The sequence below is a fragment of the Labeo rohita genome, chromosome 13 (assembly GCF_022985175.1).
Source record: "Labeo rohita strain BAU-BD-2019 chromosome 13, IGBB_LRoh.1.0, whole genome shotgun sequence".
Lineage (NCBI taxonomy): Eukaryota > Metazoa > Chordata > Actinopteri > Cypriniformes > Cyprinidae > Labeo > Labeo rohita.
In genome coordinates, this window is record NC_066881.1 from 26800735 (window position 1) to 26827341 (window position 26607).

The 26607-nt window shown below is 36.6% G+C and overlaps 1 protein-coding gene across 3 annotated transcripts in view; it reads left to right on the forward strand.

Annotated features, from left to right (window-relative positions):
- The first annotated feature begins 1477 nt into the window (after positions 1-1477).
- The window catches only part of adgrb3 (adhesion G protein-coupled receptor B3), a 206300-nt gene continuing 181170 nt past the window's right edge, over positions 1478-26607 (forward strand). For 2 of the 3 annotated variants that reach the window (XM_051125797.1, XM_051125798.1), the window contains exons 1-2: positions 1478-2550; positions 4306-5071. In XM_051125797.1, the coding sequence (XP_050981754.1) occupies positions 4321-5071 (751 nt within the window). In that variant the 5' untranslated portion in view covers positions 1478-2550; positions 4306-4320. The remainder of the gene's footprint in view (positions 2551-4305; positions 5072-26607) is intronic. The other variant, XM_051125799.1, reaches the window with a different exon arrangement.

Genomic DNA, 26607 nt, shown 5'->3' on the forward strand with positions numbered 1-26607 from the left:
CTGCGAAACTGGGGCATCAGATCCAAAGAGGAATCAGTGACCATAAGATCTTCTTTTTTTTTTTTTTTTTTTAAATTCATTGCCTTTGTTATTTGGTTAACCAGTTTACAGGTAATCCGCGCTATTTTTCCAGAATTTAAAATGTTATTTAAAAAAAGTATTTATTTATTTTTCAAACAGTTTAGTACTGACAGTTTTAGATTACACGCCATTCAAAGCGCGTATCTGCGCTTGTCGCTAAATAAAGTAGACTCTACCTAGGTAACCATAACAACAATACGCTGCTCAGCAGTTGCGAACAGTTTCTGGCGGTACGTCGTTAAAGAATCAAACGCCGCCATGGGGTAAAACGTTTATCCCAAATATCCACAAGATCAAGTCATGGTAAATTTTTGTTGTAACTATGGACTATGTTAACAAGAGTGATGCTTACAGTGGAGAGAAAACGGATTTCACAGTAAATTATCTAATATTCAGAAGTAAGAAAAAGTGTTTGAAAACTTATTGTTTTGTAGAACATCATATTTAAGTATAATATGATAACAGTAGGGCTTGTAGATAGAGAGTACGTGTTATTTAATACAAATATAGGCTAATTAGCCTATATTTCTCAAACGTCAGTGTGGTAAAACGCCCCCAGGGGGCAATTACTGTAGTTATTCTGTTCTAAACATCAAAGCCTTTGTTTTTTTCCCCCCATGAAATGTATTCTAACTAGTTGGTTGAATGAAAAATATTTGGACTTTATATTTAAAAATTACCTCAAATCAGCATCAGGTAGCTATTAGCTAGCCAGTTAGCGTCAGCTAACAAAACTTTTTAAATAGGCTATTATAATTATAATAATTGATTATATGCTTTTTAATTTTAAGCTAAACTGCCTGTACTATGATTTTGCTGTAAATGTTTAAAGCAAATTGCTTTGTCAGACTAGGGGGCATTTTACCCCATCCACGAAGGCGTTTTACCCCACCTGTGGGGCAAAACGCCCCCTTGGTAAAAATGTTATCTTTGTTAAAAATCTAATAACATCAAAATTCTGGACATTTTTCGTATTGATTTATAATTAATGTCATTGTCACTAAAACTAAGTTTTCTGAACACACTTAACTTTTGTTTCACAGAAAAAAAAAAAGTTTGTTATATTTGTTTTAAACATATTTTAACATTTACTGGCGCTAACGACAGTTTGTGCTGAATAATTGATATAGCATTACATTAACTTTTATTAATGCAAGTTTACAGTTCTTGCTAAAAAAAAAAAATCCGAAATTCCGTCATTGGGAACATTTTATCTCAAGTAACCTAACGTGCCCATGTGGTTTTAAAGGTCTGTTGAGGTTCGCTGTATCACCCTCGTGTCTCCAACATACTGAAGCTATTGTTGCTACCATAATGGATTAAAACTGTAAATTCTTCAGAATGTAATTTTATTAATTTTCTGATGACAAGAGCTGTAAATATCACAGTTTTATTGTATGAAAAAAATGTACCTATGATATTATGTTGGAAACTAGGTCTCCTGGTGAATTCTTGTACGGACAGCCACAGCCACTGCAATTTCAAACCGAGATATCTAAATCAACATTTATATCTGGAAAAAAAAAATAAATAAATAAAAAATAAAAATCCACGATAGTTCCGTCTGAATTCAAACCCAAAAGTCATTATACATCGACGTATCTCCCAAGTTCAGCAAGTTTTGTTGTTCTTAGAAAAATATAATATTCTCAGTGGCTACAAGTTTTTCAGTGCACACAAATAATTAATGCAGTATTTTCTTTCTCGATACGAAAAAATCAAATTCTTTATGATGGCGCACTGAAGAAAAAGATGAAGCAACTTCACGAGTTCCTGTACACATCTCCAAAATCTCTCTGCAAAAAACATAATTCCCCGGGAAACAAGCCTTTTATGAATTATTATTCCATTGGCTTCTGATAAAATAGTCCAGGCGGTCGCAGGAAAGACGCCGTGTCGTTAGTTCCAGTCCGAGGGACATTCCTCTGCCTTGATTTTCCCATAAAAAAGAGTTTCTATGTTATCCAGGGGAAGGGGGGCGAGATGGTGAGAGACGCAGCTCGAGACGTCCATACGTGCCTTATCTTAGTGGCAGTGACGTGATATTGCAGCTCCAGTCCTGAGGCTCGGCGAGAAAGCGCTTTCCATCTCACTCCACAGCGAGTCAGCAGCATCCTCCATCCGTCAGGGATTGCGCTCTACCTGCTACCCGACCTGGGCATCTCTTGAGGGACGGGCAGACAACGACTAATGATCAGTCGAGATTCACAACATTTTTAGCCCTCGTTCTAGTGTCTGCTCACTTCTGTTGCGCTCTCATCACTTGGTTGCGTTGAGGTGGAAAAAAAGAGGAGCGAGATGATGATCCAGCCTGGAGTCTAATGCATTTTTGCTCACTGACCATCTTGTTGCTCTAGACTTCTATCATCGGCAATGGGAGATATCGATTCGCAGGGGAGCGACACGTTTCATTTCTAAAGGATGTTTCCAAGTATGTGGGAAAAATAGCCATAGCTTTCAGAGTGCAAGGTAAGACCTATTTATTATTATTATTAGAATAATAATTATTATTAATAATAATTGTATTATTATAGATAAGTAGGTGGATAAATTGGTAGCTTTGAACGATAATGAGACGGCCCTCGCCCAAGTTTAATCCTCTTCAGTGCATAAACGAGTTAAAGATCTGAGTTCCATAGTTCATTCTGATTAATGCAATACAAACTACGTCAATATTTCAGAGGACTCGAACGTTACACCAGGGCCAGTGTGAAGTTAAACGATGATCGACGAGTTTCGCAGGAAAATGACACAGAATCGAGTTTGGCGCCGAGTGTATATCGTAAAATCCGTTTTGGTGAGCACATTCAGGTTTGCACCCCCAAAAACTGACGACTGACAGTCACCCTACACTTCTTGGGTTTTGTAAGAGAGTGTGAATATTAAAAGACGTCGATGCAGTTTTTAGTCATTTATTTTTGTCGCTACAGCTTTTTTCTAATCTGTTCATATTCGTGACGCGACGCGTCAAACTGGAACGCTCCCGTAATAACGAAAAGTGCAAGTGCGCGACGCGACATCGATGTAAAGGAAAAGTAGCGCGCCATGGTTGCAATGTGCGGCAATACTGTCTCGTCCTATATAGTCGCGTGTAACCTCTCTGTATATTGCATCGTACGCGTTTTGCTATGTCGTACAAGTAGTGCCGCATTTAAGGTGATTAAAGAATGAAAATAAAGGCTCGGTTTGGGAATGCTGTGACACTGCACACAGCTGCAATGCCTGCAGGATTCATGCAAACAGGACATCGAATAGCTTTTCTCTTCTGCTGGATCTCCCTCTCTCTTTCTCTCCCCCTCTCCGCCGCCTTTCTTTCAGACTTCTAGAATATTTGGGAATTCAACACATTCGCACACGTTATGATGAAATACGTGTAGCAGATCGTCGCGGAGACAAAAGCGTTACATCGAAATCAAAGTTTCTCCCTCATGAAATGCATAGATTGCGTTCAGTAAGGGAATTGGATGCTAAAAGTAACGCTGCTTTAATCCGTACATAGATCACGACGTTAGAGTCCATCCAGTCAATCGGATATGATCTCTCTGTATTACATAAAAGACGATTTTAGTAAATATATGTGGGTTATTCTTTTAGTTGAATAGAAATCCCAGCAGTGTTTGAGCAGACAGATCCCTGTATGTAGATGATTATTATGCGGTCAGACATGTAGATCACTGCAGAATTGCGACACATTACCCTCGAATGAATAAAAAACCAAAACGTTTTACTGTGACAAAATGTCTTTTTGTTGCTGATATCTAATGCCAGCCTTTTTTATCCTTCTTAAACGATCGAGTCGCGACTTAATGTAACGACCATAAAGCTATTGAATGTCAATGATCATTGTGTCCGACGCTGTCAGTCATTCAAACACGGTAAAGATCATTCAGCGTGTAATGATCGTATTAAATGATCATTTGATCGCTAAATATTATGTAGTTTTATCCTGCCACAGCAGATGCCCAAAGTTATTACCCCCAATTTATTAAACACCACAAGGTGGCAATGTTTATCCGAAATGTGTTACATTCCCATGGAAAGGATCATTTGAATCTCTATAAAAAGAGATGGTAGTTTATGATTGAAAAAATAGGCGGTTCAAACGAACAGTGTAGCTAAGTGTGTGTTTAACACAAAGCAGAATTGGGCAGTTAGGAGATCTTAGACGGAAACCCTCTGAATACACTCTATAATAAACGTGGTGCATCTCTGTTTCTCTTGCAGGCCAAATGACATAGGATGAAGGCTGTTCGTAATCTGTTGATTTATATATTTTCCACCTATCTCCTGGTTATGTTTGGATATACTGGTGCCCAAGATTTCTGGTGTTCCACGCTGGTAAAAGGAGTTATCTATGGATCTTACTCGATAAATGAAATGTTTCCCAAGAACTTCACAAACTGCACTTGGACGTTGGAGAACCCAGATCCTACCAAATACAGCATCTACCTAAAACTTTACAAGCGAGAAATTAGCTGTTCTGAATTCTCTCTGCTGGCTTACCAGTTCGATCACTTCTCTCACGAGAAGATCAACGAGCTGTTGAGGATCAATGAGTCCATCGTGCACCTGTGTGATGACGCCAAGAATATTTATGTGTTTTTGCATTACGACAAGAATTTCGTGCAGCTCCGGCGAGTGTTTCCCTACGACTACAACGGATTGACGACGAAGAAGACAGAGGAGGAGGAAAGGTCTGTGGTGGAGTTTGTGGTTTTAAACAAGGCGAGCCCGAGTCAGTTTGGATGTCAGGTGTTATGCACGTGGTTGGAAAACTGCTTGAAAGGAGAGAAGGCCGAATCGTGTGGAATAGTCTACGCTAAGTGCACCTGCCCTCAACATTTAGGCGATGGGGAATCTGAAAGCGTGCTGATGCTCAGTAACGTGGTGTTGCCTTTAAATCCCCAAACCGAAGGATGCCTGACTCCTCAGGTGCGCTCGGCGCAGGTGTGCAATCTGAGCGCGGAGGTGCGGCGCCCATCCAAGGAGGGTGAGTATGAACCAGACAGCTGCAGGCCTTTTAACGCTGGAGATCATTTCACAGCTTAATTATACTGTGTCTTTATGATGCCCCTTTGTATTCCTCCACCCTTCCACATAAAAGAACACCAAAAACAGCTCACTCTGCTCTGCTACTGACTTTTTTTGTTTAGTTTTACAACAATTTCTGGGCGTACCAAACAGGAATGTTTTCTCTTGATGTGTTTTATGTTTTTTATGTTATATCAGAAGTGTAACAACCTGGATGGTGATTAATTAATTAACTAATTCATTTTTTTTGGAACAGGGGTACTAAGTCTAATGTATTTTTACATCATGTCATCTCTTTTAATATAGTCTTAAAAATGTCAATTGTTGGAAATAAAGAAGGTCAAAGCACCTGACACCATACTTAGCCTTTTGGCCTAAACGTAATTGTTATGCTGCTGTCAACCTCCATCAATGACAAGCGATCAGTCGTCCCTCTGCTGTCCAGCTTTGTCTCTTGCCACGGACGCTGGCAGCAACAGATTGCCACAAATGCCTTCAAAGGAATTTGCTAGCATTAAACATTTTGATGGAGGGATGATGCATAATGGACTTGTATCGGGGTCACCGATATTACAGCTAATTAGCATCTGTAACATTTCACAACTGGCACAAGATAGAGATCAACTGGAGGCAGGGATGACCCAGCATACTGTGAAAGGACAACAGCTCACAGAGACGGTTGGCTGAGAACGGATGCTGACAGTCTCACTTCAATCCCAGCACAGTGATTCAAAAATAATGAATAATGAGGTGGCGACAGAGAGAGAGAGAGAGAGGGAGGGAGTAACCGTCCTATGGCATTCCGGTTTCACTAGCTGAAAATAATAACCCCCTAGGGAGAAGGTGGCAGCTTTCCCGATCAAGCGGAACACGGTGGTTTGGAATTATCAAGGTTCAGTTGAGTTAAGTAGGCCCCCAATTTCGTTTTTCATCCCCCTTTTCAAATTAGCTTTATATTCCATTCCAAACTGTGTCATATTCCATTTACGATCTTGTAACTGAGAGAGATTTTCATTTGGTAATGTTTTAAATATGAATCAAGCTTGAAATGAAGATTAAGCCATTGATTATTTTGTTCCCCAGTTATTGTGTGAGCGTTTTATTATGTCACAGACTCTATAATTAATAGCAATCCTTCTGTATCTATGAATTCTTAAACAGACGTCTCATCTCAAAGCATTTCAGTCATCATTACAGACACTGGAAATATAGCTTTACCATTAAAAAGTAATGTTTCAGTAACTTTCAGCTATCTGCATGTTTAGAGAAGCTTAAATGCATCAGCTTTACTTTTTTTTTTTTTTTTTTCGAAGATTACACTGAAAGCTTCTATTTATAGAACGGACGGAGGCTTTAGTGGATTGCTATCACAGGTTTAAAAGAGCACACAGCCCGCGCTGTAGTGTCAGAATGAAGCTTCTGCCCTCCCGGATGAACGTTCAGCAGCGCACGCCTTCAAACAGCCACCACAAAAAAAAGATCTGTACCGAGCGGGTCCAAAATAAATGGTTGTCTTTGATATCCCTCACGCCTGGTTGTGTGCATGGTAACAAAGTGTGGTCTTTGAATGGGGCGATGAGAGGATCACTAAAAACTGGTTTTCTGGTTCACTGCACTCTGCAGGATGATATCCAGCAAGCCAGCAAAAACATGAGCTTGATTATACTTTATGATAACATCAGTGTTTGAAATGCTGCCTCGCCAAGGATGAAAGTAAAGTGTTTTGAAATGTAAAAACATATTAGACTTGCATAATGGATAATTATGATGCTGGTGCACATTAAATGCACTTGAGCAGGCATTAGCTGATTGCAGGAATATCGCAGTAGCGGATTTATGGTTTTGCTGGTGTATTAACATGTTAGGTTTGTTGAACATGGCCTCAAACAGCTTGATGTATTTGACTATAACTAAGCATAAACAGTTCTGAATCTGTTTGAGGACACATCTTTGATCAGCGCTAATGTTAACAGGAGGGCTTTTAAATACCTGGAACATTTGAAAATTTACATTTGGAGTCGGAACTATTTGCAATGTGGCACTTTTTGACAAAAGTTTGACTAGAACGTCTCCCACACATAAACTAGTGAAATCCATCTCATCAGCCTTCGTACATTCAAACTAGTGATTTCTGTAGAAATGTCAACCTTGGCCATGAAACCGCAGTTGGGAAAATGGGATGCCAAGGCTAGTTTTGCACAGCAATGTAGTCTATAAAATAAGCTGCCACAATGTATTCACAGCTCCAGCATTCAACTTGATACGACATGGTTGTCTGATGTGACATAAAGGACTTGTGGGTGAAAAAACCCCCCAGATTAAATGGCTTTGAATGAAGTTATGCTGAAATACTGACCATTTGCGGTGAAGCATTTTTATTTTTTTCCATTCCCAAGTCCTTTATATTGTTGATGCACCAATGTAACTCCTATTATACTTGCCATGGAGTTATTTTTGTACCACAGTCTTGTTATGGATGATCTTTTTAAGCAATGGTCCCCATAGGGCTCCTTGCTTTTGTGTGGTGGCCATATATGGGACACGCGGGCAATCCCGCGTTCTTATTATCAGCAAGTGGCGTTTCTTCTCTTTATTTCTGTATCATCTCTTCTCCAGGCACAGTGACACTTGATGTGATGGCTCAAAGTCAAACGCTCCGAATTGTGTCTCCTAAATTAGTCACAAATGAAGCCCTGCTGGAGAAGATGAGCAACGTCTCGAGGCTGTTTCTCATTACTCTCTGTCTCTCTCTCTCTCTCCACCACTGGTCTGCCCTTAGACAGCAGTGGCCGTTTGCTCTTTTGCCTGACCATTTCTGGAGAAGAAACTTGCCTGACTGCACTGCAGGGTCCGGGCCCCTTGCACTCCGATCTGTGGGGGAACTGAACTGTCACTTTGTGCAAACGACCCTTGTCAGGCCCAGGGCTCCAGAGCGTGTTGCGGAGCAAGAAAGGGGAATTCGGCTGATGCTAATGAAGTGCACGTCCACAGTGTGTCGGTTTGTGCTGAGTCATGCACATGTGATAATATACACCCACTGGAATTTAAAATGTCAGATTTCAGAGAAACGTGAATGGTTACAAATGAGAATGAAGAACGAGATGATTTATTTAGTATTCTCTGACCTCTAAATGTTTGGTGGATTGCATCACTGTGCCCATGAATTATTTGTAGGCTTTCTTATTGTTGCATTTGCAGAAAAATTCGTCTTAAACCCTTTGGGTTTGTTGTTACAATCCGAAAAAGATATTGAAGATAACACTGCTTGCTTATTGGTAGTTTAGAAGAGCGAGGCCCCTTTTATGGATGCCAGGGGCCATGAGAAGGCTCTGCATAGTGCAGCCTTTTATTCACTTTGGATCAGTAGTCAAAGCGCATCATGTTCATCACCATTGTTCCCCTAACTTGGAGGCCATCTTGAATTCTAGTCACTTCTTGAAGAGAGAATGCGTGCATCCATCTCTATTCTAGTCTTTTTTCATTCTTTTTTGTTAAATGTCAAATGTTATGATTATGCTTGAGGTGTCTTGGTTTATGAAAAGGATTTTTAAAGTCAATGTGAAATTCAGTTCACAACCTATTTTAAGTTTGCAGTAAGTTACATATATATAGTAAAGGAGCAGAATGGTTGCAAAATTGAACGGATTAGAGATACCAGATGAAAAGAAATGTTGTTTTAGAGACAGAGCGAGTTATTGCATTTTGATACAAGATTACGAAGGCACCAGGACTGTGCATTTATGTAGTAAATAGGATCCATTTGATTTATTTACTGACTTCAAGATCCAGACTCTGATATAGGTAGGAGGAAGTGTTTTGCATACATCCATGAAAATTGCATTTACCAACAGGATGCAAAACGTCTGTGGTACACGGATTATTTGTGAAGCTCATATCAATCAAATTCAAATAAGTACAGTTAAACTACTTCTAAAGCCTTTTATAATGATGCCGTGTTAGTTTTTGCAAAGCCAGCAGGAAAAAAAGTAATAGGCGCTGCTAAATCTCTAGTGTGTTCAACCTTTAAATGTGATGTATTTGTGCAATTTCTGGATATCACAGGTATGCGGCATCAGACAATGGCAACAACAAATTAAACTGCTTTATTATAGATGGAGTTACTCTTTTGTGCTTTAGGGTAGATGTGGGGGAATACCATATAGTATATCACAAAATGGCTGTTTTTATGCACATGTGGCAGGAATGTACTTACACACTATAGGAATCACAAGTCTGATCTCGCTGGTATATGTAGGGTATTTGTTTGTAACATTTTAATGTATATTTTTCATATACCCATACAATATGGATGAATTGACAGCATAAAAAAGTTACAAGCATATATGTGCATACTGAAAAATGCTGGGTTAAAAACTGGAATATGGACAAACCCAGTGATTTGGTTCCTGGGTAGTGTTATTTAACTAAACTATGGTTTAGGAATTACTATATGGCTAGCCTAAAATAAACCCAAAATAGGTTGTAAATTAAAAACCAGACACAATTACTAGAGGCATCAGCAATAATCAAAAGGTGAACATTTATTAATAAGCAATTTAAAACATGTTTATTATTTTAATATTATTTATTCAACCTATTAATAATATTAATTTATAAAACATATTAATAAACATTAATTTCCCATCAATTTTGGGTTCATTTTAAGCAAACTACCCAGACAGCTGGGTTAAACATTTATACCAGACGTCGGATCAAAACTACCCAATCGCTGGGTTTCTCCATATTTCACCCAGAAGTTTTAGAGCGTAGTTTTAGCGAATGAATTGAGTACTTCTAAAGATTTAAAAATGTAAAAAAAATTGTAATATGTTGCATAGTTTAGGTATTTCAGTTAAACTGAATGACTGATTTGTATTATAGTTGTAAATTTCATAGATTTTCTTTAAATAAATCAACTTACTTCCATGAATTCTAGGATTCATAAACATTTGTACGTCCTGGAAGTTGTTCATATGTACAATGTGTTAGATCAGGTCTCCACGCCAGACAATTAGGATCCAGCCCCGGACACCAGATCCCGTCAGAAAATATCAGTCTTTCTGGTAACAGAACAACTAGTCAGCAAGCTGTAGTTACCCCAACCCCACTAACAGCAGGTTTCTGTCAGTTAGGAAGTTGACCGATGGAAGCCAGAAAAGAGTAGAAGCAGGAGACGAAGTAATGATGATAAAAAGGAGCAGAGTTTATTGAATAGTCTTAGTTGCGTATGTCTCAATGCTCAGACTTCGTCTGGAGAACGCCAATTCAACAAGTACTGTTATACCAAACCGATTCACAACAACATCCCATAAACCTCCCATAAATTTCTATAAACATTCCCTTGTATCTCTTATTCATGAAGACAAACAGCCCTTGAAGCTACACGGTCATAAGACTAAACAACAATGGAAAAAATATATAAAAAACAACTATAATATAATATGAATTACTAATCGATTAATGAATCAATAAAATGAATATATAAATGATTATAATGATTATTATAAATGATTATATGATTAAATGGAATAATAAAATGATGAAATGATTGATGATTCTAAATGAATAAATGAATAAAGAATAAATGAAGAATATATAAAAAGAAAGCAAAACACAACACAAATGTATGGTTGCTCCGAGGCAAAACACACACAGTTTGCATTTGAGGATTGTCAGATCCTTCAAATGTTTACCTTCTTTTAATGCTGTGAATAATGAAAATGTTACATTTACATATGAAGACTTATGATTGCTAATGAGATCATGTTGGCTTGTTTCTTTACACTCTTTTAAGATGCTTAGATTTATGATTTAAAGTGCTTAGATTTATGAATTCTGTTATATTGTGTATGTAAAGCTTTTTAAATCACAGTCATTTTCAGGTTTTAGATTCTGTTGCCTTGCTGTGATGACAAAGTTATACAATTTGCATTAAGTTTACACAGAAAAGGTCAGTAAGCGTTTTCCCTCATGAAAATCATGTTAGCATCTCTATTGTTTGTGATTATATTTTTGAAACAGATGGGCCTCATTCCAGTGTAAGTCTCTCATTATAACCCAAATATTATTTTTTTACAGTCAAGGAGGGACAAATGGAAAGAAATTATGGTAATCAACACTGTCCTCTGAGCTTTAGTCAGCCTTACTCCAGAATATTCCTTAAACAGTTTTGAACAATTTAAAATATCAACTGCACATCTCACTGTTTCAGAATAGTGACTTCAGCACCTAAAGTCCATAAACGTTTCCAGCTATGCAGCTGCCATCTCTCTTTCAAACAATAAAACGCTCAATATATTGTCAGATTGCCTTATGTTAGCAAAAATGTTCTATCCTGCATATTTTCCTGTTGGACAGAAGAGCCGTAAATGGGTGCATATTGAATTCAATTTTCATCTGCCGAATTGGGCTCCTCTGTGTTACTTCGGAAAACATGAAGGGAAAGGTAGCCCTGAGCAAAACTGTTGTAATTATTTGGGTCGTACACTGCGCCTTGTGTACAGAGTCAAATCAGGTGGATAGCTGTAATTGATCACGTGGACGAACAAGAAATCCCAAGGCTCCACTTGTGATCTCAAATGTTTTGTGTATATAAATAAGTGAGTGCAGAAATTCACATTTGCATATGCAGAACGCTGGGAGGCCGGTTTGGCCCGTATAACACGGTTCAGATTAATTATTTGATTTGAGAATATTGAAAAAGTTTCAGAATAGCTACCGACAAATCAAATGGGTCTCATTCTAAATGCATCTTCTCTTTCATCACCATTTTTAATTAATATTGATTGGCATGGAGTAATATTTATGCAAATGACCCAATTTGCATTTCCCAAATCATTTCTTTCTCTTCTTTGGGAGGCTTGAATCCTTTCTCTGCCAGTCAGTTACATTCCACAAATGTTTGGCAAGTGCATAGTTGCTTGAATTTCCTGGGAGGTCCCTGACTGCTGAATGACCATATGGTCCTGTTACTAGCATCATCATCAAAATTATGCTCTCATGCTGCATAGGAAAATTAATGGCTTCTGATTGGAGGATTACTCTTTGAAAGGGTCATCCAATCAGCTTTCCAGCACAATGACTAGGGCATCAAAAATGCTGAAAAATGCAAGTCAAAAGAACTCTCAGGATCATTTCTTAGAGTATGCAAAATATTCATCATTGTCATGTTCACTGTGTTTACATACTGTAAAACTATTTTACCCTTATTTTACTCTTTTGGATATACATTTCCAAGAGCTTTTGTAGTCTTATCATGGCCTCAAATATTTTGGCTTTCCTGATTTTTCAAAAGTAGTTCAGAGCAAAACGATATCAGATTTTCTCTAGTTTTGATAGGAAGATTATGTTGGTTGTCAAAACATTGAAATAAGATTATTGTTAGCCTGTGATTATGCAGTGACTTTTATCTCTCAGGATTATTTTACTTTGAATTGACTGTGTAGTTAAAATGATTGTAAATATAGGCTCCAAAAGTCTGAGACAACATATATATATATATATATATATATATATATATATATATATATATATATATATATATATATATAAATACAGTTTTTAAATTAAAAATCATGAGGTTTTGAGATTTGAGTATGTATATGTCTCTCTCCCTCTCTCTCTACACCCACACTCACATTTAATTAAAAAAACAAAAAACATTTTAATTATAAATAATATATACAAAATATAATTTTTAAATTGAAAATCATGAGGTTTTGAGATTTTAATATGTATATAAATGTCTCTCTCCCTCTCTGTCTACACCCACATTTAATAATAATAAAAAACATTTTAATTATAAATAAATGTTAATTCAACATTTGAATTTCTTAAAGACTTTATATTTTTTATTATTACAAAGACACATTAAATTAGAAAAAATGCAAAAGAGAAACATTTTCACTAGTGCTCTCAGACTTTTGGACCCAGTTGTATATGTAATAACTCTATGGTGAGAGAAATGACCATTAACTGCTAATTTTACCCTTCATTTTGGTCTTTCGGACATAAATTTCCAAGAGCTTTTGTAGTCTTATCATGCCTCCAAAATATTTTAGCTTTCCTGATTATATGAAAGTAGTTCAGATCAGAACTGAATCAGATTTTCTCTAGTTTTAGGAAGATTATGTTGGTTGTCAAAACATTGATATAAGGTTATTGTTAGCCTGTGATTATGCAGTGACTCTTATCTCTCAGGATTATTTTATTCTGAATTGACTGTCTAGTGAAAATTACTATACATATGGGCTCCAAAAGTCTGAGACAACTTTGAAAATATAATTTTTAAACTGAAAATCACCAGTTTTTGGATTATACGATATATAAATGACTCTCTTTCTTTCTCTACAGCCGCACCCACTTATTTAAAATACATTTTAATTATTAATACATTTTAATTCAACTTTTCATTTCTTACTGACTCATTAAATTAGAAAAATGCAAAATAGAAACATTTTCACTAGTGCTGTCAGACTTTCAGACCCCACTGTATATGTGATAACTGTATAGTGAGTGAAATAACCATTAACTGCTAATTTTCACATCAATAGTCAGGCAGAATGGCTCTCTGTGGAGTATTTGTGAAGAGTCTTTCTCCTGTGACACATTAGGCTGAAATGTTTTAAAACACTCATTGATTCATTATGCTTTGGGCTGACCCTGTTCAGTGGCCATGCTGACCTACCGTTTGTCACTGTCTGATTAGAAGGGATTGCAGATAAGAACAAGCTCTCAACCTGCAGAAATAAACATTGCATAAATGTGCTTAATTAAAGTATTCCCTCTTTGGAACCTGTGAGGTCATATCCTTTGTATCCTGCTGAAACAATTACAGCTCTGTATTTAATGCTGCGTGCAATTTCTGCACTACTAGTGGCGCAAGACGGAATTGCAATGGCTGTTTTTGAATTAGTTTCCCCAGACGCTTCTTGCTGTCTTCTATTGGTCAGACAAATAAATAGTCCCGCCCCAAACTCACATTATTGGTTGCTGTGATATGTAAATTCAGTAATATAAGAAGGAGAGATATTGTGTGTTGGTGCAGTTGAAGAAAAAAACATATTTAAAATGGAAGGCAGGTGTGAAATTACTCATTTGTCGCAAATGAGTACTATTTAGTCACAGAAATTATGATTCTACCCCTGCTGAGGTTTACAAACACAACGGCCAGTGATATTTCAGATCTTCCTAGTCTCATAAAAAAATTGTGAATAATTATCTCTGTGTGAAAGACAGCATTGGCAGTTGATCATATTGACATATGATTTTAGCAAGAAAGTAGGTGGAGCAAAATTGCTGACAGTAATTGCACCGAGTTTTGTGTTTTTTCAATTATTTAAACTTTTTGGGGCCTCTCAGCATGACTGAAATTAAGCTCATATTATTAAAGCCTGATGATAAATCCTCCATTAATATTCATTTACCTCTATTTATCTGAAGCAGAAATAATGAGCACATCCTCCATTTCACATTACTGGGGATTTTTGTTCTTTGGCATCTCTTGGGAGGCCACTCTGCATCTATTTGGCACAGATACACAGCAAGTAATGCTCAAATTTGTCTTTGTGGCTAACAATGAACCGCTCAGGGCGTTGATTCCGTTCATGCACTTTTAAAGTGTGATACAGTGCAAGGTTATTTAGCTGATCAAAAAATATTTGGTCGCTCGAGCCAGTCCAACATGCGTTTGATTCAGATTTTATGTGAATAGCTTACAATAAGTCGTTCCAAGTGTGAAATGAGCTGAACTGATTTGTACGGACAGTGGTTGGGTTTGAGCCTTTAGCTGGATAATTCATGGCCGCCTCAGACACTTTGTAATGATAATAGTGACATCCGCCGGGTGCTGATATCATTCTGAAGGAAAGTTTTTGTCATGCACCGAGAAAATAACTCGAACAAGAGGATTTATGGAATGCGGCTATGCTTCCTGCCTAAACTTTAAGACATTTTCTCTGTAGAAATATGATTACTAAACTAGCATTGTCTTTGTCCCTTCAAAGCAAAAAAATGATCTTGTGTGTGTGTTACTTTGTGAATATATTTAGTGCTTGATAAATACACTCTTAAAAATAAAGGTGTTTTAAAAGGTTCTTCACAACGATGCCATAGAAGAACCATTTTTGGTTCCACAAAGAACCATTCAGTCAAATGTTCTTTAAAGAACCATCTTTTTCTTTTCTTTTTTATAATCTGAAGAACCTTCTTTCCCCACAAATAACGTTTTTGGTTCTTCAGATGTTAAAGGTTCTTTATGGAACCATTTAGACAAAAAAGGTTCTTAAATGGCATCATGAAGCACCTTTATTTAAGAGTTTGTGTATAATTATATATATATATAATGGCAAGAGCCAACTGCGGTTGTGTTCACGCTGTCCTTCGTACTTCAAACACTGTCATATGAATATGTGTTGCCAGTAATGTGTCTCTAAAGATACAGTGATTTGCTTTATCCTGAAATTATTGTTTGTAGTGAATGCAATGCAGATTCAGTGTGATATTTTAACACCTGTGCCATTTTGCAGAAAAATGAACAAAAATACTCACAGCATGGCATGAAAATCCATGTTTTATGGCTTGTTTTTAAAATGTTTTCTTCAGCCTCACCCATATAACGTTGTCACTCATCCAATAAAACTATGCATATTCAAAGATTTTAACTTTCCTGTGTGGAACAATACTCCAGCATATATTATACTTTCAGATCATCTAGTGTTCCACTGTCACAATTGCTCATCATAGCATAGCAATTACAGTGAACATAAAAGAGGCTTTCCCATTAACATCTAACCTGTATTCAAACCAAATGAGACTGTCAGTCACAAAAACTGCTCTACTATCTGTAATATCCCAACAGAGCAGAAGGAGGCATCCATTGGGAGATAATTTAGCACTGGTGAAAGAATTCAGTGTCAGTGAGCAACTTCTTTTGAGAAGTACATCATGCTTTTTTGGACATATCCTTGACAGATATTCCTTTGAGATCAGCCATATGGGTTCAGAAATACACATAGTTAAGATAGTTAGATAAGCCAGATTATATTGATGATTTTCTGCCCACGTGAATAGTAGGATGATCTCATGGGAATGTTTTTGCTTCGCCATCCCACTTTTTTGGACAGTTCATCCCAAAAATGAAAATTCTGACATTAATTACTCACCATCATGTTGTTCCGAACCCATAAGACCTTCATTTATCTTCAGAACACAAATTAAGATATTTCTGACGAAATCCGAGAGCTTTCTGACCCTGCATAGACAGCAAAGGCCCAGAAAAGTAGTACGTCCATCAATAAAATAGTCTGTGTGACATCAAAAAGAAATTGTTGAATAAAGTCTGTATTTTTGTTTTCTTTGCGCACAAAAAGTTATTCTCTTCATAAAAATAAGGTTGAACCACTGATGTCACATGGACTATTGTAATGGTGTCCTTACTACTTTTCTGGGCCTTGAACGCGCTAGTTGCATTGTTGTCTATGCAGAGTCAGAAAGCTCTCGGATTTCATGAAAAATATCTTAATTTGTGTTCTGAAGATGAACAAAGGTCTCACAGGTTTAAAACGACGTGAGGGTGAGTAATTAATGACAGGATTTTTATTTTTGGGTGAACTATCCCTTTAAATCTTTTGATCGTAAATTGATGAAATAGTGAAAACTACTCAAACTAAAAACATTTTTAGAATGAAAAAGATCAAAATGAAATAGAAAACTTATTTTGCTCATCTGGAAGTGCAATGCTTTAGATACAACAAGGACATGAATAATTAACTTTGAAAATTTCAGAGTGTACAACCGCACACTGTTTTGAAAGACCAAAAATAAACAAGTTAAAAAGATTTCATTAGTCTAATAAAGCATTAGAATGGAAACCGGCTTATTTTCTCCCTCATTATCATGTAGGATGCATGCACAAATAAAATCCAGTCACCAAGAGGGAGAACTTTCAGAAATGGGCAATGAGATTAACTGGCCTATTATTAATGTTACAGCCATAAAACAGTGATGTGATAGGACAAACCGCAGAGATGAGAGTGCTTCTCAAGGACGAGTCGATGGAGGGTTGGGCGTCCGGGGAGAGCTGACGAACACAGAGACTGACACAACCTTAGTCGAGCAAGGCTGCACTTTAAAGTCACCCTGGGCCACCACGTGGAAGCCTCCGAATAGTCGACGGGGGTCAAGACGCATGTTTCAAAAGTGATTATTTTCTGAAGCTGGGTTATGTGCGGGCAGGGTTTGTTTAGCAGCTATGTAATGAGAATAGAGATAATGTGTGTTTCCTTTCATGCTATGTCATATTGAAATTAAAAAGCGATTGTGTTTCATTTGAAAATCGAATTGAAATCGTTGTTGCATCTGTCATATGCTGGATAGTGCAATTGAAAAGCAATTATAGGTTAGCGACAGTCGCGGCAAGTGTAATACATCTGTCTGTGAGTTAAAATAAAAGTACTTAGCAATTAAATTGCCACATTTAAATGCTCATGTCACACAAGCTGTTATCAAACCATATATTTTTATAATAGGGTGTTGCACAGTAACAAGCCATTTAGGGTCCTGTTATGGAGGTTTGTATATTATTTGATTTAATTGAAATTTGTAATTGTGTGTGTGTGTGTCTTTGTTTGTTTTAAAGGTGACATATAATGAAAATCTGACTTTTTCCATGTTTCAGTGCTACAATCGGGTCAACGGTGTCCCTGGCTGGGCGATATCGCCAAAAAATTATCACAATACATTTTTTTCATATCAGTCGATATTGATAATTATCATGATAAATGTCAAATTTTTATTTCTGTCAAGTTTAAAGGCACATTTTTGCTACAGTGTGAAAGCTGTAAAAACTTTATGGTCAGAACATGACAAACACTTGTCATTTTTCCTTAGCAAAATAAATATCTTAATAGGAAAAAAAAAACTTAGTTCTGCATGTTTTAATGAATAATATTGTTTCAAATCAAGAAACAACTTTTTTTTTTTTTTTTTCTCTCTTGGAAATACACATTTGATAGTAGCTTGAGTCAGCATGCAGATATAGATTTATGTTCATTATCAAAATCAGTAATATCTGTAAAAATTGTAGCAACCTAATTTTTATATGGTGAAATTGACTTATTCTGACTGTTTTTTTGTTTGATTTTTTTTTTTAAATAAACCATTGCTCTTCCATAGTAGTATACCTTTAGATCATGTTAATAACAGTTAAAATTTTAACTGGCGGGATGTGGGTGGAGCTGGTTGCTGAAACCACGCCCGCCTAGCGCGACGGTGGTGACAGCAGCGGCAATCCACCTGTCACTCCAGTGGCCACGCCCTAAATTATGCAGAACTTTAAGGCTTAATATAAATTAAACGGATGAGTTATTAAAAAAAATTCACCCCCCTCACAGTTGACATGAAGGGCAAAATTAGCTATATAGACCAAAACCACTTTTTGTACCAGGCTGTAAATATAATTTTTTCTGCTGTAAAGTTGGGCATTTTAACATGGGGAGTCTATGGGATCAACTCCCTTTTGCAGCTAGTCTGTAGCGGCCAGTCGGTGAATTGCTGTTTTAGTCACTTCCGTGTTGGCTTCAAGAGGGAGACCGGGAGGTTGGCGCTTGGCACAGCCCTATTCTGGAAAAGGCCGCCCCCTTTTCCAGAATAGGGCTGTGCCAAGCGCCAACCTCCCGGCAGCAGCTCATTTGCATTTAAAGAGACATGCACGAAAACAGCGTGTTTCTGCTTCCACTCAAAATAGGCATTTACAAAATGATATAATAAATGATCTGTGGGGTATTTTAAGCTGAAACTTCACAGACATTGTGGGGACAGCTGAGACTTAAATTTTTGTAAAAAAGAGCATAATAGGTCACCTTTAAAACATGCATAGCCTTGTATTTTGACAAGTTTGTAAATTTAGTTCTTAAAAGAGCCCATCAAAATGTCAAAAAGAGCTTTTCAGGACACTTTCATTTACAGAAGTTTTGCAAATTTCTTTTAAGGTCAATGCTCGCTGCGGTTTCAGACATGTTTTGCCCTGAATGCATTTTAATTACTTCATTTTAATTGACTTCCTAGACGGTCTGTCTCGTTTTGCTCTATCTGTTAAAGCATGACATACTGGGCAGAGCTCAGTAAGTTGTTTCGACAGAATTTGGAAGCTGGATCACTTTGTATGAGTTTCACATGCAGAGAGGGAATTCGCTAGTCCACTGATTTTCCCGCACCGTTTTTCATGCGCTGTCTGTGTTGTTTTCAGGTACGCTAAATGAGTTATGCAAATCAGGTAATGGTGCAGACTTTTGCAGTGTGACTCCATAAATATAAAGGGAAAAGACATAATGAGCTTAATTTGCATAGAAGGCGTGTTTGTGCTACAAAAATGCAGATGACAATTTAAATAAAGTGCAATGCTGTGTCAATGCATTTAACTGCATGTTAAACTGGATTGTAGGTGGTTAAGATTTCTGTGCTAAAGTGGCACAACTTTTAACCGGAGTTTGAATCAGACTCCTTTTACCCACTTGGGAGATAAATAAGAGATAAAAACAATTAGAGCGGAGATGATTTTACCTCCAAAAACGAGTACACACACTGACCTTGCTCTGAGTTATTTTTGAGATCGTTTCTCAAGGCGTTCTTCTCTGACGCATCATCCTTAAAGGAAATGATGATTTCTCTTTGTTCCCACGTGATTATGCTAACGAATGCTAATTTCATTTTCACCCGATGCATAAGCAGTCTCTGCCCGCTTTTACAATTACTATTCCTTTGATTACTATCACAAGTAACCTTGGCATTATCTATTAGAATCATCTTTGATGCAATGGAAACTGGAACATGAAAGAAATGTCATCAATGTTTATGAAAAGTATCCTCATTCGGTGGCGTTCTCCTGTGAAATGCAAATGTTGCAATGACACTCTTGCAGGAAGTTGTCAACTTTGTTTAAGCCATTTATTTTTCCAAACGCCTTGGATACATTTTCAGCTGTGGGTTTTTCAAGGCTGATCACATTCAATTACAGGAGGAAGACAGGAACTCACCCACGGTCTGTGTTACATGTGCATTGTGGTGTAAGCAAGCAGGTTGAGATATCTCAGCAAAAGTCTAGCTAATTTGATTTGCCTGTTGGGCTCACTAAGCAGACTGAATTAAATGTGTCAAAAGGTTTCTTACACAGCAGAAAAAGTGGCAGGTGTCTTTTAAGGGAGTTGGTTTGTTTAATAAGAAGGGCGTAGTCCAGGATTTTAATTTTATTATATTTATTACTTTTCCCCATTTTATTTTATTTTATTTTATTTTATTTTAGCACCACCAAAGCCTCATATCTTAAAATCTGCAATAAAACAAAGGTCTTAAATGCCAAAATCTTATTTTATTTTATTTTATTTTATTTTATTTTATTTTATTTTATCACCACCAAAGCCTCATATCTTAAAATCTGCAGTATAACAAAGGTGCTAAATGCTAAAATCAGTCCAGAACTACTTAATTTTTTATTTTATTGTATTTTTTATTTTATTTATTTTTATTTATTTATTTATTTTCCCCAAACAAAATCTCATATCTTAAAATCTGCGATAAAACAAGGATCTCAAATGCCAAAATCAGTCCGGAACTAATCAACTTTTATTATTATGTTTATTTATTTATTAGATTTGATTTAATTTGATTTGATTTTCCCACCAAAATCTCATGTCTCACATTCCTCAATACAACAAATGTCATAAATGCCAAAATCAGTCCAAAACTACTCAATTATTTTTTTATTTTATTTTATTCTGTTTTATTCCCCACCAAAAGCTCATATCTTAAATTATGTGATAAAACAAAGGTCTTATCTGTCCCAAACTATTGAATTATTATTTTTTTTTTTTCCCTTTACCTTATTTATACATTTTCAAGTATTACAAAATTTTCAAAAAACATTTCAAAAATACAGTTTAAATAACTTTTTACCAAGACAATATATAAAGAAAGGGGATCAGAATAAAAAAAAGAAATGATCGAAATAAGAGATATAATCAGTAACCCCCTAGTAGTAAAGAGCAAATATTTACTCCCCACCCCAAAACACACAGGTGACCCCTCCTGTAGAGCGCTGTTACCGCTACAGGTTTGATTGCTGTCCCAACTACCTGAGATATTGTGTCAAAAATTTGGACCCAATATCCATGTAAACTTGGGCAGGACCAGAACATATGTGTCAGGGTTGCTGGACCCTGACGGCAGCGGTCACAGATAGGATCGACATCAGAGTAGATTTTGGAGAGCCTGACCTTAGTCCAGTGAATACGGTGGAGTATTTTGCATTGGATCCAACCATGGCTGGCACATAAAGATGAAGAATGCACCCTATTTAGGATACTTTCCCATAATTCGTCTGGAAAATTTCTTATCTTTCTAATCTCTTATCTTAAATACTGCTATAAAACAATGGCCTTAAATGCCAAAAATCAGTCAAGAACTACTCAATTTATTTTATTTTATTTTATTTTATTTTTAATATTTCACCACCAAAATATGTGAGCTGAAAAATGTGTGTTGCTAAGTCCCATCTGAATGTATGAGGTTATTGAATGTAACATTTTACTTTACTGTTGCATTGTAATAGATATCCACCTTGGCATGACCACTGTTTCCATCCATAAACATTAGGTAGCATGGTCCTAATTTATGCAAAGGAAGTCATTTGATCTTTTTACCTCCATAATGAGGCTTATTGGATTTACACATGCATTGAAGCCTTAAGGCAGCGATAAGAGAATTTCTATTGGCTAGATACAGTATTTCATACATGACAATTCTCCCTTATCATGACTGCCAGAACTTCCAGACCAAAGCACAGCGAGGCGTCTAAAAGCCAGACGTGCCCCCTCCCAGCATGCCCACACATTGACTGAACACTTTTACAATGGGTAACTTGATTACAGCATTTCAGTATTGCTTTCTGAAATTCGCCCAGATGGGTAAATCAAGTTCGCAGACAATAATAACCAAACTGCAGAGAATTCAATACGTTCCCTCAATACCGGTGGCACATAAAAAGCTGTGACACCTCATGCAGTATTACAGAGGAAAGTGGAACTCAAAGCACACAAGTCATAATGGGATGTGACAGACAAATCAGAGGCACTCAGGAAATTGTCCCCACATAAGGAATCAATAGCAACACCCCACCTGAGCAGCCGTTCTCCTCCCCTGCCCTCTATATCGCTACCTCATTCTTTTAGACGACAGGAAGCTGGAGACAATTTACCAAATATCTTTTTTTTAGTCTTTTTTTTTTTTTTTTTTAAACAAAAAGCAAGGTTGAGGTGACGGCACATCTCCAAGGATACTTTAAGTTTAAAATTTTTTTACATTATACATTCAGTATAATGTTTTCCGTTAGAAATTATCATTGTGTGGGTTTATTAATTAGCAATTGAGCATGTTTCTCTGTGCATTTCACGCCAAGTGGTTTTTGTAGTATAGGATTTGCTGTTTGTTTTGGACCACAGCCTGAGCTCATTTTCTTGAGGGGTGGCTGAGAAAATGGGTTTTACTCCTTATAGCGGTTGTATGTGAGATCAAAAGAGTCTTTAATTGGTTTCGTGTTCTTTATGATGAGAGAAACGTAATTCCTCTGTTCATGCGTATCTAAAAATGTTTAGGTTGAGGTCTTTCATGTAAGGCTTTTGTAGTCTGGAATTCATTTAGTCGGTGTCTTGGAGACGTAAATATTTAATGTAGACTAAGAAGTTGTGTTGATCTCATAGGCAGAAGTCCCATTGAAGAGTGCCATAAATGTGTGTATATATATATGATTAATTTTTCCAGTTTAATGGCGTTAAAAATATTTAATGCACGGGGTGGAGCTAGGGTTGGCCTCCCCACTCACAACTGCTGTTTCTGTCTCTTTTTTCTTGGAAAGAATTGGGTTAATTAAGACAGAATGTCTTTATGACCACATCAAACAGGAGACTTTTCAGATGCACAAACCACTTCGCCTCAGCATCAGGCACTAGTCAAACAAGCAATGGAAAGATACAGGTGACGAGGGAGCGTCAGTACAACAATAGTGAACTGCGGTCAGATGAGATGTTGTCAGGTCACATGTCAGTAAAAACAAATTTTCCTGTCCCGTCAACCATTACACTGTGCTCGTAGCACATGCTTTTTAATTTGCATGCACAAACACGGTGGTGCACACTATGTAGCCTGTATCATTTCATATTAAACCACAAATGAAACTACGAGCATGCATGTCAGATTCACGTCGCATTCAGCAACGGCGGCTCTTAACCCAGCTGCTGTGATGACTGTTAATCAAAGAACAAAAGAAAAAAGAGGAAATCGATAACTTTTGTAGCTTTAAGGATTTGTCTATATTTAATTTAGAATTTTGTGTTTGATAACTTTAAATTTCTGTATATTTCGTACTTACTGAAGGGCTCAGGTAAATATGACATTTATTATAATTAGTTTATGTGAAGATTGTTTTAAGTTCACTTAAATTAGAAGTTGTTTTTTTTTTTTTTAAGTCAAATATATAGCTCTCAATACTGTAATGTTGAATGTCTATAGTCAATGGTTAAATATTAGGGGGAAAAAACAATTTCCTAGAGACATTAGTAGTATTGGTATCAGTGATACTCGCCTTCAGTTATAAAACAGATGCGATTTAACAAATATTTAAAATATACTGTCTTTATGTTGTTTGAACATTGAATGTGAAATTAATAGTTAAAACAAGTAGTTTTAATAAAATTGCATATATAAATAAAATATAATGTATATTGTTGCCATATATCTTGCTACTATATAAAAATCATTATATATATGAAGAGTTCAGTTGCAAAACCAGCTAAATCCATCTGATGTCTTTCTTTAAAAAAATGCATTTTTATCAGGCTCAGATGTATAGGTTTCTATGTAAGTACCAGTACTTCTGATTGGGCTGAGGCTGGTATTTTAGCGAGTTTGAAGAAAAGTATTTGATGGACGTATAATATGTGTCAAGAGCATTCACTCAGTTTCATTATCTCATATATATATATATATATGTATATATATACAGTTTACAATGGGGATTTTATATGTTATAAACTTTTATCTACCCAAAAATGTACCCTGGACCACAAAACCAGTCTTAAGTAGCACGGGTATAGCAGCTATATTTGTAGCAATTCCCAAAACTACAGTGTATGGGACAAAATTAAATTTTTTTCTAAGTAAAGATCATGTTCCATGAAGATATTTAGTAAATTTCCTACCATAAATATATCAATACTTAATTTTTGATTAGTAATATGCATTGCTAAGAACTTTATTTGGACAACTTTAATGGTGATTTTCTCAGCATTTTGATTTTTTTGCACCCTCAGATTCCAGATTTTCAAACAGTTGTATTTCAGGCCAAATATTGTCCTATCCTAACAAACCATACATCAATAGAAAATTTATTCAGTTTCAATTTAAAAAAACTGAGCCCTTATGACTGGTTTTGTGGTCCAGGGTCACACGTGGGAAATTTTTATAGGTAACATATGGCAGTTGACATAAGGCCACATGCCATATATTACATTTCCTTATAGGAGCACACTAGGTTTTGGAACATAGTTAAATCTGTGTAGTTCAGGGTCATTACCGAGTGGACTAAATGTTATCCATGTTAAAACCATGTGTCCGGGAGGAGGGGGCCATGCTCACGCTCTGTGAATTTAAGCAACTGCGCTGATATGTAGTTTAGTGATTTTCCCAAGGGGACGAGCGCGTGAGAGCAAGACTGTGATCTTAGTAATCAGCACATTTACTTGTGATTGAAACTGCCTGTTACCCCATCAGCTGGTGTCTAACAAAAAATCGCTCTCACACACACACACACACACAGCGCTCTGTTAGTCTGGTTGAATATTGGTATGCACTGGATAAACTTGCTCCCCATCGCCACTGGGCCATAGAGACAATTTAACTTTTAGCAGGTACATGTCATGGCTCATTCAGACAGTAATTTGTTATTTACTCTGAGTTGTCCAATACATCTTTGTGTGTGCAAATGAACAGAAATCATGCGTTTTTCTCCATTTACTCAGTAGCATAATCTATATAAGTCAAAACGTTGCATTTATATCTCACAACTGTAACTTTATTGCTCATAATTTTGGCTTTAATTCTATGACTTTATATCTTGCAGCTGTGATTTTTATATCTCACAGCTGTGACTTTACTTCTCTTAAGGTGTCTTTACACAGCCGAGTTAATTCTGCTGCCTGCTTAAAATTCAGATGCGATGTTGTTTAAAAGCCAGATCAAATGGCACCAGCTCTGACCCTCCCAACGCTTAGTGTCAAAGTACATAGTTGTGATTCCTGTACAACTTCCTATGGGCTTTCTGTATTTCTTTATTTTGCCAGTATTAATAGTTAGACGTAACAACCAGAATGTTGGAAAGTCATTTATTCTGATGTACTTCAAATTCAAAGATGTCAGTCAGGAACAAATAAATGGCATGAAATGTAACAGCTTTCATTATTGCATTTGAGCTTTGGAATGTTCAATTTAACACGAACAGAGTTGTACAGAGGCGCAGTCGTACGCTGGCCCTATATGTCTCTGATCGGTACAAACATGTTTCCAAGGAGACATTGTGATTGTTTTCATCCTGATTATTAAAGTGGTCTGTTTCTCGCTTTTACCATACCTTCACAGCCATTTCATTTCTTACAACCTTGAACCATACGGTTCATGCACAGTCTACGGTTTTGTTTTCATAGACACGGCAGAGTATGTTTCATCTTTATGCAGAATTGGATGCCGGCTTGTTGATGGGTATTTCTGATGAACGCATTCTACCTCTATATGTCAAATAACTTGTTAGTTCTTTTAGCTCATCAGTGGCACTTATTTATTCTCTTAAGGATCTCTATCACCATGGCAACCATCCTGAACAGAACTGGGTTGGAAAAAAAAAAAAAGACTGAATTGTAGAATATGCATTTTAATTTTAACATTTATCTTATTATGGTGAAAGGGCAGTTTGATAATTAAGGTGTTTAATTGCATGGCTACAGCTCTCTTTGGCTGCACTGGGGACGGTAAGGAAATCCATAGAGTGCACGGGCATATGGTGCTTCATAATTTAAATGGTTATTTTTGTCTGTGCTTGTCGGGTTGCTGGAGAAAATATGCAGAGATGTTGAAAACAGCCATGGTGCATAAATTCAACTGATTAGATGGTTAGTATGGCACTGCTCTCCCCATTTTTGGGATTGATGCACTGCATTAAATGTTTACATGATGCAAATAACCTATATACTAGTCATGTTGACGTGAGGTTGTTCGGTCATGGGAATTTGCACTATTCTCCATCTTTGCAGTAGAAATGCATCAAGGCTGTTATGCTGGTATGACTCTTGTGGTTCTAAAGGAAGAAAACCATTGACTGAAGTCATACACAATTTCAAATATGGGACTTCCTATAGATTAACCATAATTAAATTAAATAAACAATTAAATAAAACC